The sequence below is a fragment of the Palaemon carinicauda genome, chromosome 14 (genome assembly GCF_036898095.1).
Source record: "Palaemon carinicauda isolate YSFRI2023 chromosome 14, ASM3689809v2, whole genome shotgun sequence".
NCBI lineage: Eukaryota > Metazoa > Arthropoda > Malacostraca > Decapoda > Palaemonidae > Palaemon > Palaemon carinicauda.
Genome location: NC_090738.1, coordinates 121,759,558 through 121,775,979, shown reverse-complemented (window position 1 = coordinate 121,775,979; position 16,422 = coordinate 121,759,558). Strand labels below are relative to the sequence as shown.

The following is a 16,422-nucleotide window of genomic DNA, read 5'->3' as shown; positions in this document are numbered from 1 at the left end:
TTGCTGTTGTCCATCCTTAAAAATGCCTCTCTAATTATCATCAAAAGCGTTCGAGCAAACTACCATAAGTGACATCCATTTCTGCCACACGTTATTGCTTCTGCATCGACTATTTCCTGATCCATGAATGTGAATATTCGCAAATGCTTTTAAAATTATGATCAAACTTCATGCTGTTGATATAGTAAAAAAAATTCTGGTAAATAAAATTTATTTAATGATCTTTTTCTTAAAAAAGAATGGTGTTGTGAATGATTGAGGGATGTTTTATTGCTGAATCATCAACTAATCAACTGTTCTTCTTAATCAGTGAATGCACTATGATTATTTTGAATAAATCTGTTTACTTGTATTTTCTAAGAATTTTTATGCTAAAGACATATATCAATGAGCTATAGTCATCTGTGCTACAACAGACAGGAATTCATTAGCTTGAAGTTAGCAAAGAAAACACAGCAATTAGATATAAGGACTCATATATTAATAAAATCCACTTGGTTGAGATGTTGAACAGCCTAACAGCTCTCATGATAGCAGGAAATAAAGTCGATGTTAAAAAATAACTTTTGGGGAAAAATCAACCTTGTAATAAAACATGAGTTAAAGGTATAAATCGATATTATTATCATTATTAGTACCACTTCAATACTTTCATAACGCCATGACAGAAGAATTTAATCTTAAATAAGATCACAATTTGAGCAAGGAAATTTCACAGCAGTTTATGTGGAAAGAGACCAAAAGATATTGATTAAATATTAAAAGACAGAAATTGGTAACGAAAGAACACCGCATAGAACTTTTAGTATATATAGTACTATAGTGTGGCAGTCACATATTTGCCGTGCATATAAATATAAGAAATTTAAAGTAATTTGTATTTTTCCTACCGATACAAACCTTGAACTCTTTATTATGGAATATACTTTCGGCGAAGCTGGAAGACTAGCCATAAGACTTTTAGCGAGGTATAACTACACCACCTCTAGCAAGCGGGGTTGGGGTTGGGGATAGTACCAGCTACCTTGTTCACACACGCACACCTGTGTTGTCTCGTCACTTTTGATTGCAGGCAGGACTTAAGGTGGTCGTCAGCGCAGAAAAGCAAGATCAAAGCTCCGGGTCGGTCGCAAGAGCCGTCGGACTTGCAGAGTGCGAGCAACATATAGTTAGAGATGGTGAAGGTGCAACCACATGGAGAACAACTCTCCTGCAGAGGAGGACCGAGCCGCTACACTAGACTTGTCTGCTGTCTAAGTGAAGAGATCATAAGAAAAGGTTTCCCCGCCCTTGAGGAAAAACCCAGCACTACGCCATCTCTGAAACAGCAACACTCACACCTGCGAAAAGTAAGCAAAACCTAGAAGGACCAATTAGCTCTCTGAACGTCCACTCTTCACTGAGCAAAAAGCAAAAGTGACAAGTCAACACAGGTGTGTGTGTGCATGCAGGGTAGCCACTAATACGCCTATTATTATCATTACTACTAGCTAAGCCTTAACCCTTGTTGGAAAAGCAAGATGTTATAAGCCCAAGGGCTCCTACAGGGAAAAGTAGCCCAGTGAGGAAAGGAAATAAGGAAATAAATAAACAATATAAGAAGTAATGAAAAATTAGAATAAAATATTTTAAAAAACATTAGCAACATTAAAACAGATAATTCATATATAACTATAAAAAGTCTTATGTCAGCCTGTTCAACATAAAAACATTTGCTGCAACTTTGAACTTTTGAAGTTCTACTGATTCAATTACCCGATTAAGATCATTCCGCAACTTGGTCACAGCTGGAATAAAACTTCTAGAATACTGTGTAGTATTCAGCTCATGATGGAGAAGGCCTGACTATTAGAATTAACTGCATGCCTAGTATTACGAACAGGATGGAATTGTCCAGGAAGATCTGAATGTAAAGGATGGTCAGAATTATGAAAAAATTCTTATGCAACATGCATAATGAACTAATTGAACGACGGTGCCAAAGATTAATATCTAGATCAGGAATAAGAAATTTAAAAAAACTAAGTTCCTGTCCAGCAAGTTAAGATGAGAATTAGCAGGTTAAGACCAGACAGGAGAATAAAGGGATTTTGACGAAGGAAAAATCTATTTCTGGGGAGAGACCTGTGGCGCCCGGTGAAAAGGGGTCCTTCTAATACACTTTTCTGATAAAATCTTCCAATTATACCAGAGAAAGATAAAAGCATGGAATGCAGAGGTTACTACCCTCGCGCGAGCACCTTGTGGGTGTCGTGTATAAAGCAAAGGCGCGTGAAATCCACTATTCACAGGTTGTCTTACATTTAGTTAATCCCTTCGTCAAAGGGATGGGCCGATACAGAGGCTCCAGCCAACCTACCAGAGCCACGCCACCCACGCTCGACGCGAGCGCCATCTGAACAACATCCTTCTGTATTGGACATGATGGCTTGGAAAGGAAAGGGTGGGATCGTGTAAAATAAAAGGGAAGGGTTTCACCGGGCGCCACAGGTCTCTCCCCAGAAATAGATTTTTCCTTCGTCAAAATCCCTTTTCTGGGTCGACCTGTGGCGGCCGGTGAAAATGTACCAGAGAATGCCTTCCAAGCCCAATAATAACTACTAATTTAATGAGGGGAGAGAAAAAACACCATGTAAGGAAAACCATATATTATTAAGGTAAGTAAGCATAAATCATAAACTAGCCACAGGACATAGTGAGCGTAAGGGTAAACAAACATGATAACAGGGAAGCCTCCGAGTATCAGAGCACAACATGCAACAAAACTGACATGGCTAAGAATACCCCAACACTAAAATTACGGTAAACACAATAATAGTTACAATCATATTAACCTAATATGTAATAAACTTAGGGCTAACGAACCACCAAGGAAGCGGCGTCGTGGTGCGAGTGGCGGGTAGGAGGGAGAAGAAAAGAGATGGATGAAAGGAAGAACAAGAGATCACTGGGGAGAGATACGGCTCCCAGCTGCAACCGTTGGGTATTTAAGGGCCTGTAAGTTCTTTAGATAGTGGCGTTTGAAGACCATAGGAGATTTCCAACCCGAGTACTTTTTAAGGTCATCAAAGTCCATATTTTGGAAATAATTGATGGAGGTAGCTACTGACTGGATATCATGAGAATGGGGAAATGATCCCGGATTGGCTTGATTAATGAAGAATATGATCTGTTGCCTAATACCCTGTATGGAAATGGTACCTCCTTGTTCTCTGATAAACAAGGGGCCAGACGATCGGGTAGCAGTCCTGGCTAAAAAGGCCCTGAGAGTAGTGACTGGACATAGAGAAGTATCTTGGAGAAGAGGAATAATCTTCCAAGGGGACCACCTATTTTGGGGGTCTTCATTTTTAGCTAGGAACGCCCTGACACAGTCCGAGTTTGGACCACTTGGGTCAGTTTGGGGAATGGGATCCGGAAGGGACGGAGTTTCAACTCGAGGAGGAGAGGAAACCAACTGCTCTTTGGCCAGTGAGGTGCCACTAAAGCCACTGCCCCGTTGAAGGAGCGGAGTTTGTGTAAGACTTTCAGTAGAAGATTCACTGGAGGGAATAAGTAGATCTTCTGCCAATGGTTCCAATCCAGGGTTAATGCGTCCATGCCATAAGCCTGAGGGTCCAGGTTTGGGGTCACATAACATGGGAGTTTGTGATTGAGTTGGGTCGCGAATAGATCTACCTGGAGACCTGGAACCAGTCTGAGTATCCACCGGAAGGAGTGTATGTCCAGGGACCATTCTGATTCCAGTGGTTTTGTCCTGGATAATGAGTCTGCTATCACATTCTGGACTCCTGCTAGGTGAGTTGCTGACAGGAACCAGTCTTTGTCGGCTGCCAAGGCGAAGATAGTGACCAGGATCTGATTCAGGTTGGGTGATTTGGATCCCCCTCTGTTGAGGCAGTGGACTACTGCCGTGCTGTCTGAGACTACTCTGATGTGGGTCGACCTCGGAGGAGAGATTCTCTTCAGGGTCAAGAACACCGCCATGGCTTCGAGAACATTGATATGGAACTACTTCATGGCGGGTGACCAAGAGCCCTGAAACATCTGATGTTGGGAGTAACCCCCCCATCCACTCAGAGATGCGTCGGTATGAATTGTCACTTGTGGAGAGGGGAACTGTAGAGGAACCGATTTGGAGAGGTTCCTCTGTTCGGACCATGGTTGTAGTCTCATTTTTAAGACAGAGGGGATCTTCGAGGTCTTGTCTCTTAAAGGTATTGTCGCTCTATTTCTCCAAACTCGATTGATGTCTTTGAGTTTGGCTTTTAATAGGAGATCGGTCAGTGAGGCAAATTGGAGAAGGCCGAGGATTCGTTCTAAAGCTCTTCTGGACACCTGTCTGTGTTTGAGAAAGTTCCTGACCTTGGAAGCTATCTCCCTTACCTTCTTGGGAGGAAGGGAGAGCCTGTGCTTTGAAAGGTCCCAACGGATGCCTAACCATTCGAAGTGGCTTGATGGTTGTAGGCGAGACTTTCGGAGATTGACTTGGAAGCCCAGTTTGGCGAGAAAGTGGAGTACCTTCGACGTAGCTCTGTTGCATTCCTGGTTTGACTGGCCCCAAATGAGCCAATCGTCCAGATAGGCGATGATCTGTATCCCTTGGTTTCTGAGTTGTTCGAGCACCGTCTCCCCCAGTTTCGTGAATATCCTGGGGGCAATGCTGAGACCGAAGGGCATGACTTTGAATGCAAAGGCTTTCTTGCCGAGACGGAAGCCTAGGTAAGGAGAGAAGTTTCGAACTACTGGGACATGATAATAGGCGTCGGTAAGATCGATAGAGGTGGTGACGGCCCCACGGGGAAGTAAGGTCCGTACCTGAGAGATAGTCAGCATACGGAACTTGTCGCATAGGATGTAAGAGTTTAGTTTCGACAAGTCCAGAACTACCCTCAACGCCGACGAGTCTTTCTTCGGGACTGTAAACAGGCGGCCTTGGAATTTCAGGGATCAAACCCGTTTGATCGCTTTCTTCTTGAGTAACTCTGCGGTGTACTCTTCCAGGATGGGAGTGGGTCTCTGGAAGAAGGTCACTGGTGGAGGAGGGGATCCCTGTGACCATTTCCAACCCAAGCCCCTGGATATTATGCTGTGAGCCCATGGACTGAAGGTCCAATGGTCTCGGAAGTGATAAAGTCTCCCTCCTACCGGCATCACATCATTGGGAGGGAGTGAACCTAGGTCCCCTCCCTCCACGGGCACCCCTTGCTCTAGGTCCGCCGCGTTGGCGGAACTGTCCTCTACCTCTGAAACTTCCTCTCTGGTGTCCACGAAAGGAACCGGAGGATTCGTGAGCAGGGTTGTATGCAGGAGAGGACATCCAAGAGGGGTTGGGCTGTGTACCAGGGGGAGCAGTGAGGTAGACTATTTGCTGAGGGGGAGCCGGTTGTTGAGAAGTCGAGGCAACGGAAGACTGTGGCGACGAGTTACCCCGGACCGTCTTGTAGGGACTAAACCTCTGCTTCTTCTTGAAGAACGTCTGAGAATAATACTCGAAACAAAGTAGAATGAAAGAATTAAAACACTTCTTCAGAATAGATAGATCACCGAAAATCTTAAGACTCTCTCAATAAGCCAATCTGTTGGGCAATTGAAGATGACACAGACCTAATGTGTTCCTCAAATGTAAATTAACTGTCGAGAATCATACCTAAAAATTTAAAAGAGTCATACAAAGTTAAAGAAACATTATCAATGTTGAGATCCTGATGTAATTTGCACAATGCACTCATTTTAGCTAGATTTCTGTTAAGGGATTCAATAATCCAGATCTTCATTCAGGAGATGGAATTGATGCAAAGAGAGTAGCATCATCTGCTCTCAATAAGCCAATCTGTTGGGCAATTGAAGATGACACAGACCTAATGTGTTCCTCAAATGTAAATTAACTGTCGAGAATCATACCTAAAAATTTAAAAGAGTCATACAAAGTTAAAGAAACATTATCAATGTTGAGATCCTGATGTAATTTGCACAATGCACTCATTTTAGCTAGATTTCTGTTAAGGGATTCAGTAATCCAGATCTTCATTCAGGAGATGGAATTGATGCAAAGAGAGTAGCATCATCTGCATATGCAACAAGCTTGTTTTCTAGACTAAACCACATGTCATGTGTATATAAGATGAAAAATAATGGGCCAAGAACACTACCCTGTAGAACACCAGATATCACATTCGCATACTCACTATGGTGACCATCAACAACTCATTGAGATTTATTACTTAAAAATTCAATAATAATGTTTAGAAACGATCCACCCACTCCCAATTGTTTGAAAACAAGTTTGAAAACAAGGGCCGCACAATTAACATGGTAGGGTAGTTATACCTCACCTAAAGTCTTATAGTTAATCTTCCAGCTTTGCCAAAAGTATATTCCTTAAAATAGAGCAAAAGGATTTGTATTTAGTGTCGGAACAAAAAAAAAAAAAAAAAAAAAAACATTCACAGTAATGGGGGATCTTACTTCAGTTGCTGACAGCAATGGTTTGCAAATAGTAGTAATTTAGTATCAGCTCAACAGTTATTTAGTGTACATAATGATTAGTTGATGTCCCAAATGCTGTCTAATAAACCCTGCATCAGTTACCTACTGTAGATTGCATTTAATATAGATGTTAAGTTAGACAGCTGCACCCAACCCGGGAGAGCCAAGCCAAGGGCAATGGGGCTTTACATTGCTTTGCATGTAATTACCTGGATGGTGTACATATTACATGGGATTTAAATGATGCCGAATGAATGATCAGGCTGTGTAGGTCATATATTCTTATTCCATAACCTACCCATATCGCATACCTTATTGTGCATGATTGTGATCAGGGTGAAAAAAATATAAACCCTCGGCCTTGATTGTGATAGGTAAGGTCAAGGAGATTGTTGGCTTCTGATCCACTACAGACACATGGAGACCCTTGAACAAAAGCTTCCTTAGATGGATTTGTAGTTCCAGAGTGGAAACTTTGTTGTACACAACTCGAGCTGATAGTTCTCTGCAGTGGCTACTGGTCAAGCTCATGGGTAGGCCAACAGTATCATCAAGGCAGTCAGACGTGCACTTGACGTGGCTGAAGACACATCGGCTATGATAAAATGGATGCTAGCTGGTCTATGAATTCAGCCACTTAGTTGAACGATATGAGTTGCCATATGGGACCAAAAGATGGTATTGAATACACCAGCCACCATGAGAAGGTAAAACGAGCATAAAGAGTGTTCCTTGAGAAAGTAGAAAAGCTCTCGCTAGCCATGCAAGATATGGTCAATATTTCTAAAAGGAGAGAAGGAACTTGCTTTTGCTTGAAGCAAAGGATATTGGTCACGAACACCTTGAGAAAGGCAAGGTCCATTTCCAGGAGTTTATGAAGGGACTGGAAGGAAATTAATAATCCACCTTCTATGAACCCATACAGAAGGTTGACTTTTTCTGACATGTATACATGTATCAGCGTTTGTTGACTCTTCAAAGCTAACCAAGATGAAGGCAAGCAGTAAATTATCATCCAGAGCAGAGAATATGACTTGAAGGAATTCTTCTGTTATGAGAACCAATCATATCTTGCAGCCATCAGTGATGGTGGAAAGTTTCACACCTCTCAGAAGTCCCACCTCACTACCATTCTTGAGTCAAATTACAACTCCTGAGGCAGAACCAGGCGCTGACAACATTGTCATTGATGGGGCAGCATTGGTGACTAGTCTGCCCGCGCAGAGTTAAGACATTGGAAGAATACACAATGTTTGATGCCATTCCTACAATACAAGCATACTTTAAAAAGTACACGAGGACAGACATTGTGTTTGCAGTCAACCATACATATAGTTTAAAAGTTAAAACTAAATCAAAGCGAGGATATGGGGTAAGACGCAAGGTGACAAGGTAGGACAAAATTCCCTTAAAGAGGTAAAAATTGCTGAGGGATAATTGCAAAATAGGCAAGCTGTCCAAATTTCTAGCTGATAAGATTGCATGTGTGGCCACCCCAAATGTCATTGTCATCAAGAAAGAAACTATCAGCAACCTCACTATCAATCTGTCTGGGGTGGCACCATGTAGTCACGAAGAAGCTGACATGCAGATCTGTGTGTATGCCAGATATTCAACAGAAATCGGCAGCAAAACCATTGTCATCAAAGCAAGCAACACTGATGTCATTATTGCAGTGTTCTGTGGGCTCTTCAGGAGCTAGGTCTGCAGCAGATGTGGGGTTCTTGTGGCCAAGGAAAGAACCTGAGGGGGATTCCTGTGCATGACTTGTATTGCACTCATCCAGAAAAGAACAAAAGAATGCTCTTCTTCCATGCATTCACTGGCTTTGGTATCATTTCAGTATTTCGCGGAAAAGGGAAGAAGTTTGCATGGCAAACTTGTGATGTTTGTGATGAGGATTTTGGTGTCTTGAGAAAACTTGGCCCTTATCCAACGGTAGTGGATTGGGATGATGAAGCCTTGGAGAAGTTCATAGTCATGATGTACAACAGATTAAGCACAGCTGATGGTGTTGATGATGCAAGGTTGAATATATTTGCTTAGAAGCAGAAGCCATACAAAGCCATTCTTCCAACCTCAGCTTCACATCCTGCCTACCAAGCAGGCTGCATCTGGAGTTAGTAAACCCACTCTCTGCAACGAGTTGCCAGCAACTGACCGATTGTAGATGCAAGTCTACAGAGGCAAGGTTTAGAAGCATTACAGTATACTCATCCAAGCAGAAAGACAATATGAGGCAAAAAAGTATAAGCCTACTTCCTACACGTACATCCAATAAGCTGACTGATGGTGCCCCTATATGGGCACTTTGTACACTAATTATGATTCTGGAACTGACAATATGGTCCAAGAAAGCTGGTAAATAAATACATAGTAACAAATTCGGATTCTACATAGTGAAAAAGATAATTCAAATAGGATGTCTTTGCATGTGAAATCCAATATTTTCAATGGGAAATCCGATATTTCTGTATATTCAATGGCGTCTATCTTGAAAAACGGTAAAGCAAACTCCAGGATGTTTCAATGCAGATGGAGCTGATACGACTCGATAGAACAATTTTGGTGCTTGTTTCCGGAAATGAAAAATTGCCATTGTTATCAGTTCCCCTAATAGTGCCTTAACTTGATCAATGGAATGGAACTAACCTTGCAGGAAAACTAACCTCATGTATTACACTGAAGAGATCCCAATCGTGAGTAGTGATGTGGTAAGCGAGTTCTTTGGTGCTATACATCTCCAATTGATTTATCGTTCCTTCAGGTGGTCCTTCCTGTTCGGGTAGGGGAGTCTGAAAACCAAATTATGATTAGACATTTCCTGTGATTTTGAAATAAGGAACAGTACTTGAAAATCCGTAGGATATGAGAAGGAATAAGTAAGGGTATAATTTTTCACTCCTAATCACAGAGGATTCTGTCAATCTCATGATATTAAAAATTTCAAGTTATGGATTAAATTTCCAACTGGTATACTGCAAAACAAGATTAAAAACAAAATATTCTTAACAAAACAAGTTACTAAAGGAGCATATTGCTCTAACATTTCCTACAGAAATATTTATATTTCTATTCCAACTTTTACACACTTACTAGGGCATCAAGGTGGTCCTTATGCGAGACAAAGAGTCGACCATTCAGTGTGAGACCTGTGGGTGCACAGACTTCCTTCTCACCTAGTTGCACCACTTCCCCTAAAATAATAAGTTAATCATGAATATACAGTATATATGGGTTCTATAAACCTAAAAAAACTCTACTAACAAATCCAAAATAAAAATGAAGACAATATGGACCAAATCTAAAGATAGGAGTAGTAGAGCTGTGTACATTGTCAAGTTGAATGGTGTGGAATTGGTTAATTGACTGTGTATGTGTTATAAGACTTAGTTTTAATAGTGGAGGGGAATGAAATCTGATATATACAATGCAAAATTATTGACAGTTTTATACGTTGAATGTAGCGTCAATAATGTGTTGTCAGAATACAATGTGGAATCTTTAATGACAGTAACAAGCTCCTGCAAATTTGGGGCGTCTTCATGAATGTGAAGAATTTTTCTTCACTTCTTATCTCTCGTATTTTGGTCTCGCTCCCAATATTGTAGTTACCTCTGAAGTTTTGGCTCCCACACACTACGTTTTCTGTATCGAAACATGGGTAGACTGCGCTGAATTTAACTAGTTGTCAATGCGCCATGTTCGTGACGTCATTGCGTAGAAATGCCTAAATACGTTCTTTTCTTAAACTACGTCTATCGAGATAAATTACTACACTGGTTTTGAATGTAATCCTAATACTGCTGACTTATATGCAGCTTTTATCTCTTCAGCACTAATTCGGATTGTTTAATTTTTAAGATGTATACCCATAGCACTAGTCCTTTGCTACTAATTTAAATTACTAATTTTTAGGAGGCCAGAATAGGTAGGCTTACTATGCATGTATATTTCCTTAGAGCTCCAAGATTTCTCATGGTATTTTGCACAAAATCCTGCCTCATACTCACTCCTTACAACAATACATTGCCCCGCCCGAAAGTCCCGATATGGCACTTCCACTGCGTAATCCTGCACACAACGACCCTCACCAGTTTTGGAAGCTGAAACCAGATGACAGCATTTGACCCGCACCGCCGTCTTGACCTGACGGGCAACCTGCTTTACTCTGGCTCACCCACAAAACCCTCATTAAAGAGAGGACTCTGAGAGGAGTTCTGGTGTCTTGGCGGGAGGTCCACGAGCCTGGGAACTGTTCCAGCGATACTGTATCTACCAAGAAGCGAGGATCTCAGGGGTGGGCCAGAGGACAAAAGGTGCAAGCCAACAAGCTGTATCAGCCATTTGAGGACAAGGGCTAATTTTCAAGTACTGTAAGGAGTGCAGGTAAACCCCGTGGCCACTTAAAGTTTTCCCCAATTTATAGCTTAGATTCACATTTTCGTTAATTAGGCTTAACTGGCTTTTACGCATTTCGGGCTGAGTGCGTGGGATTGGGTGTAAATTTTGTTCTTAGAGACTAGTCCAGTCTCGGGTCACAAGACCACGTGTCCGACCCCAGTTCAATCATGTACCATTGCAGAAGACGACGAGTCTAAGCAACCATATTTTTATTAATATTTTTGGATTCTTTGGTTGGTTCAATTATTTGCTTTTCTTTTTACCAGTGTTAGGATGTCTGATTCTCCAATGTAAATTTCGTATAATAAAGTAACTATATTAGATTAATTACACCTTTTCGTACTTATACTCCCTTTATCGATTGATTGTCTATTATGAATATTTAATCTCGGGACATCATACCCGATATATCGAAAGGATTAAGTCTAAATAACCTGAAGGTAATAGTGTGTTAGCGAGCAACTTAGTATTCATTCTCGGTGCTTCGAAGGCAGATCCTAATCTTTAACTTTTACTTCAATTTCAATACATCCCTGCTCCCTCCACTGCCATTGTCTCAAAATTTCATAACAAAATTCCTGTCCAGCATCTCACTGGGGTCCCTGGAACGAAGCCGAAACAAAGCCTAAGAGTGGGATAGCTTTAGACCTGACAAAGCTAAAGTAGGCCATCCAATTACTGTTATTTCACGTGTAGAGTTTTCAAGCCTCTGGACAGAGTACACTTTTCCATTTAGAATAACAGGGTGTTTTTTCTCTGAGTGATAGTGCTCATTTTTCTCCCCTGCTGATCTTTGCTTATATGGTGTAGGGAGACTTTCCCGGAACAAGTTCTCACTCAATTAAAAAAAAATATTTGTCCACAATGAATTAACTCAAAACCTTTTCGTTATGTTACTCTTATAAGCCTGGCAAATAATATATTGTGGAAATTGCATGAAAAATTAAAATTTTGCCAATAAGGTATTAAGTTGTAATCGAACAGTGTTCGACAGAAAGTAGTCTGATGGATAAATAATTATGTACAAAACTCTCCTTTAACTTGCGCCATTCCCTTTGAGAGAACCGTTATGGTCTGCTGGTAGCAGTAGCAAATAGCAATATCCTGTTCAAGACTCCCCAAAAAATCAATATCCTTGTTAAATCTGTTAAGAGGTGCTTCATTAACTGCATGATTACATATAGAATTTCTGAAGAAAAACTGCCAACCATGAGAATTGTTGAACATGTTGAATTAAGGACTGGAAAATTGTCAATGGCTTGAACTTTATCCCGAACATCCTTCAATCCATACTTGGAAACAATAACCAGAATATACAATTTTTAATAACTATTTCCTTTGTATTTCAAATTAATTTGGGTTCACGTAAACGTTCAGCCACGGGGTCTGAAAAATTATTAATTCATCCATATTAGCAACCAAGATGCTAGGTACCATATAAAAACTACATTAATAATTCTCGTGAATGTAATAGGCCTAACGTGAACTAAAATAATGGCATACGCAGTAATTCAAAATGTCATTTACAAGTGCTAAATGCTGTAATTTTGTAGACTGCTTCAAGTGGGATTTTATGAAAACCAAGGATTAACTCACGTATATAAAGTATATGAGCTCTCCCAGTGACCTTACCAGTATGAGGCACTGTGAATCTATCAGGAAAAGTTTCCTTATTAAGGCTGCAAAAATCTACACAAACTCGTAAAGTTTTATCTTTGGAACTCATAGTAAGAGGATGGGGCGGTAGTGTTCGTGATTACGTTTTTCTTTAATAACTTATCTACCTCAATGACTATTCCATCCTGGAAATTAACAGATAGGCTTACTCGATACGAATTGAAATCAATTATTTTAACGGGGTCGTTTAATCTTATTTATTATTCAATCACAGATGTTTTCTCAATGAATAAATTCTCATCCAGTATAAAAAGAATATCTTGAAAAGATGCTTGAAGCAAGGAAGCCCTTATTAGCATTTACAGTTTATCAGAAACATCCTTAGACAGCTTTTCACCAATATGTTTAATCATAGTTACGTCAGTGACATCTTTTAGATGCATTATTTCTTCAACTTGTAAAATTCTGTGAATAAAATTAACTGAACAACAAATATTAAATTATTATTCAAAGAACTAAAAACTTCTAATCTAGCATCCAAATCATTAGATATTGTATATAATGCTTCAGTTGCAGGTATACCATGAATTCTAAGTTTTCTTACCTAGTTGGACACATTTCATATATATATATATATATATATATATATATATATATATATATATATATATATATATATATATATATATATATATATATATACATATATATATATATATATATATATATATATATATATATATATATATATGTGTGTGTGTGTGTGTATATATATATATATATATATATATATATATATATATATATATATATATATATATATATATATTAATCAGTTTAAAAATTGGGAAGAAGTTCAATGCCATTACGGACCAAAATGTGATTACTGTACAGTATTTACATTATATTTACCTAAATTATGTCTGACGTTGACCAGGCACTAGTTGGTTGTTCCCTAAACATTAATTCTCCGTTTGCCAAAATATCGTTATTACTATGTTATGTTCCCAAAGGGAATTCATACATTTAATAATCCACCTTTTATCGGTACTCCACTTTTACTGGAATTAAGGTTATGGTATTCAATGCCATATAATTATATCGTAAAAGTAGCCAACCACTGGGCACACATTTATTTCATAAACTACAACGAAATTATCATGGATATTGAATTTACCTGTTTTATGTTGAACATCGACAGAACCTAGTATTCAAAGAGCTGTTACCGAAGTCAACCAATTTTACACTTTAATTCTTTACTGGGAATTGTCTAAAAATAACTGTTTGTGGCGCATCCAAGATAGATATTATGAGTAGACCTACTTCTTGAGTCTAAAAAATAGTGAAAGGCTTGTTCTGAAATTCTACGGCTCTAATAACTGGTCGATTCCTAATATTCTGAAGAATAAAAGAAACTGAAGATGATTTGGAATCTATACGAAACGCGAAATATTCTCATCATTTACTTCAACACAATCATCAGCCAAACAAAACAGACAAAAACAGAGATTATTTATTGCCTTGGTTCTTCCACTGAACTAAATTCCTTAGTTAGAGAGATTTCCAAATTTCTTTATAGGTTGTCATTTTTAAATTTCTGTGGAACGTATTTCTTACTACTGCTATTATTGGCATTTTGTTACCCACATTTTTACTTGAATTTTGCGTATTAGAATGATTGAACTATTAGTCTGCCTAGCCTTGCAATTATAATAAAAGTGACAGGTGTTATCGTGAATACAACAACAACGAATTTTCCAATCTGGTCGTATGTAACCTGGTTTACCGCAGTTATGACATTTGATACCATTTACGAATCCTGCCATTCCAGATATAGTCGACAAGCCGAGAAGATAACGTTGATGAGAGGCAATCCTAACAACCCACAGATGCAGAAGCAGACTGATGCTACGGCTCACCATTATTATTATTGTTATTATTATTATTATCATTATTATTATTATTTGCTAAGTTACAACCCTAGTTGGAAAGCAAGATGCTATACGCCCAAGGGCTCCAATATGGAAAAATAGCCCAGTGAGGAAAGGAAATAAGGAAATAAACGATATAAGAGGTAATTAACAATTAAAATAAAATATTTAAAAACAATAACAACATTAAAAGAGATATCTCATAAATAAACTATAAAAAGACTTATGTCAAGACTGTTCAACATAAAAGCATTTGCTGCAAGTTTGAACTTTTGAAGTTCTACTGATTCAACTTCACGATTAGGAAGATCATTCCACAACTTGGTCACAGTTGGAATAAAACTTCAAGAATACTGTGTACTATTGAACCTCATGATGGAGAAGGCCTGATTATTAGAATTAAATGCATGCCTAGTATTACGAACAGGATGGAACTGTCCAGGAAGATTGAATGTAAATGATGGCCAGAATTATAAAAAAAAAAAATCTTATGCAATATGCATAATGAACTAATTGAACGACGGTGCCAGAGAATAATATTTAGATCAAGAAAAAGAAATTTAATAGACCGAAAGTTCATGTTCAACAAATTAAGATGAGAATCAGCAGCTGAATACCAGACAGGAGGACAATATTAAAAACAAGGTAGAATGAAAGAATTAAAACACCACCATAACATTTGTATTCTTCGGTTAGATTTACGTTTCTAAGTTGTTTTTCATTTCCTCCTGATAAATTTCCATCTACGACGCTTCAAACATTGTGGAATGCAGTTTCATCATATCTACACTTATTTTCTTTAGAATATTTTTACTGAACATTCTTTGATCGATTCAAGAATAAATTCTGCTCTTGCATTCAAATATGTTGAGTAACAATCCAGTACATATAACCGAATAAGAATGATTTAGCTAAACCATAAGAATGACTTTGAGGTATGATTCCCAGTGAAAGGAATTTAATGCTAATTATTTTGAGACACTCATCTTTATAAAAGTAGTTCCAAACCACGATTTATATTATGGAAAAGTTCTATTCTAAGATCTATATATTTTGGAACATTTTCACATACTAATAAACTTCCAAACACAAAACAATAATGGGGTGGATGTGTTTTTTAGTATGAACTTTCTACTTACAAATATACATTGAAATTTTAAACTTTAGAAGTAGTTTGATATCATCAACTCCTTTTTTTTAGTTTCTAAAGTTCCGAACTGTAGGTTACTTGAGCTTCTCAATCTATATATAGTCTGTTCAGTTTAACTAAATTTGTCTGGTAATTTTGAAATGAGCTAAAACTCTGTGACTTACCAGACGATTTAAGCTCCACTAGGAGAAGGTTCTCCTGCCTTAGACCCAGCTTGTCCGCCGCTGATCGTTTGATGACGTCACCGGTTGTTTGCAGAGAAAACCTAAGCGTGCAGTATGTATGATCCGCACAATAGACCCGGAATATAACTGGAATAGTAAATAAGAGGCTCATAAACAAAAGGAGTTTCCAACATATGAATGAGAAAAACTCATAATTTTGTACCCACTGACAAAATGTACATATTGTGACAAGTCAAGAATAAATACAGGAAGAATTACATTGATCTACAACTACACGTGGCACAAGCACATAGTAGCACCAATCTCTAAATCAACAAGGTTGTAATCATATTCCAGTGTAGCAATAAAGCATTCAATTCCCTTCTATGAGGACACAATGTCAGACCTTTAAAAGCACGACAAAATTACATACGAAAATATATGTGAATTATGCTACTACACATTTACAATGTGATTAAAAGGAAAATAAAAAACGTAAATCTGTATACAGCATCCACGCATGCGGTCCTTGTACATGTGGTGTGCATACCTGTAATCGATTTACCTGGTTACTATGCTTTTTTATATCATTTGTTCAGCGATTTCATGTATATCTATCATGTGCCCTGGTATATTCTTAGTAGAGTTATGAAAGTTCGTATTTACT

The 16,422-nt window shown here is 38.6% G+C and overlaps 1 protein-coding gene across 1 annotated transcript in view; it reads right to left on the bottom strand.

Moving 5' to 3' along the window:
* Positions 1-16,422, bottom strand: part of Epac (Exchange protein directly activated by cAMP) — a 1,092,821-nt gene that overhangs the window by 47,524 nt on the left and 1,028,875 nt on the right. The window contains exons 15-17 of the mRNA XM_068386349.1: positions 15,756-15,902; positions 9,586-9,686; positions 9,159-9,284 (exon numbers count right to left, since the gene is read on the bottom strand). Coding sequence (XP_068242450.1) covers positions 9,159-9,284; positions 9,586-9,686; positions 15,756-15,902 — 374 coding nt within the window. The remainder of the gene's footprint in view (positions 1-9,158; positions 9,285-9,585; positions 9,687-15,755; positions 15,903-16,422) is intronic.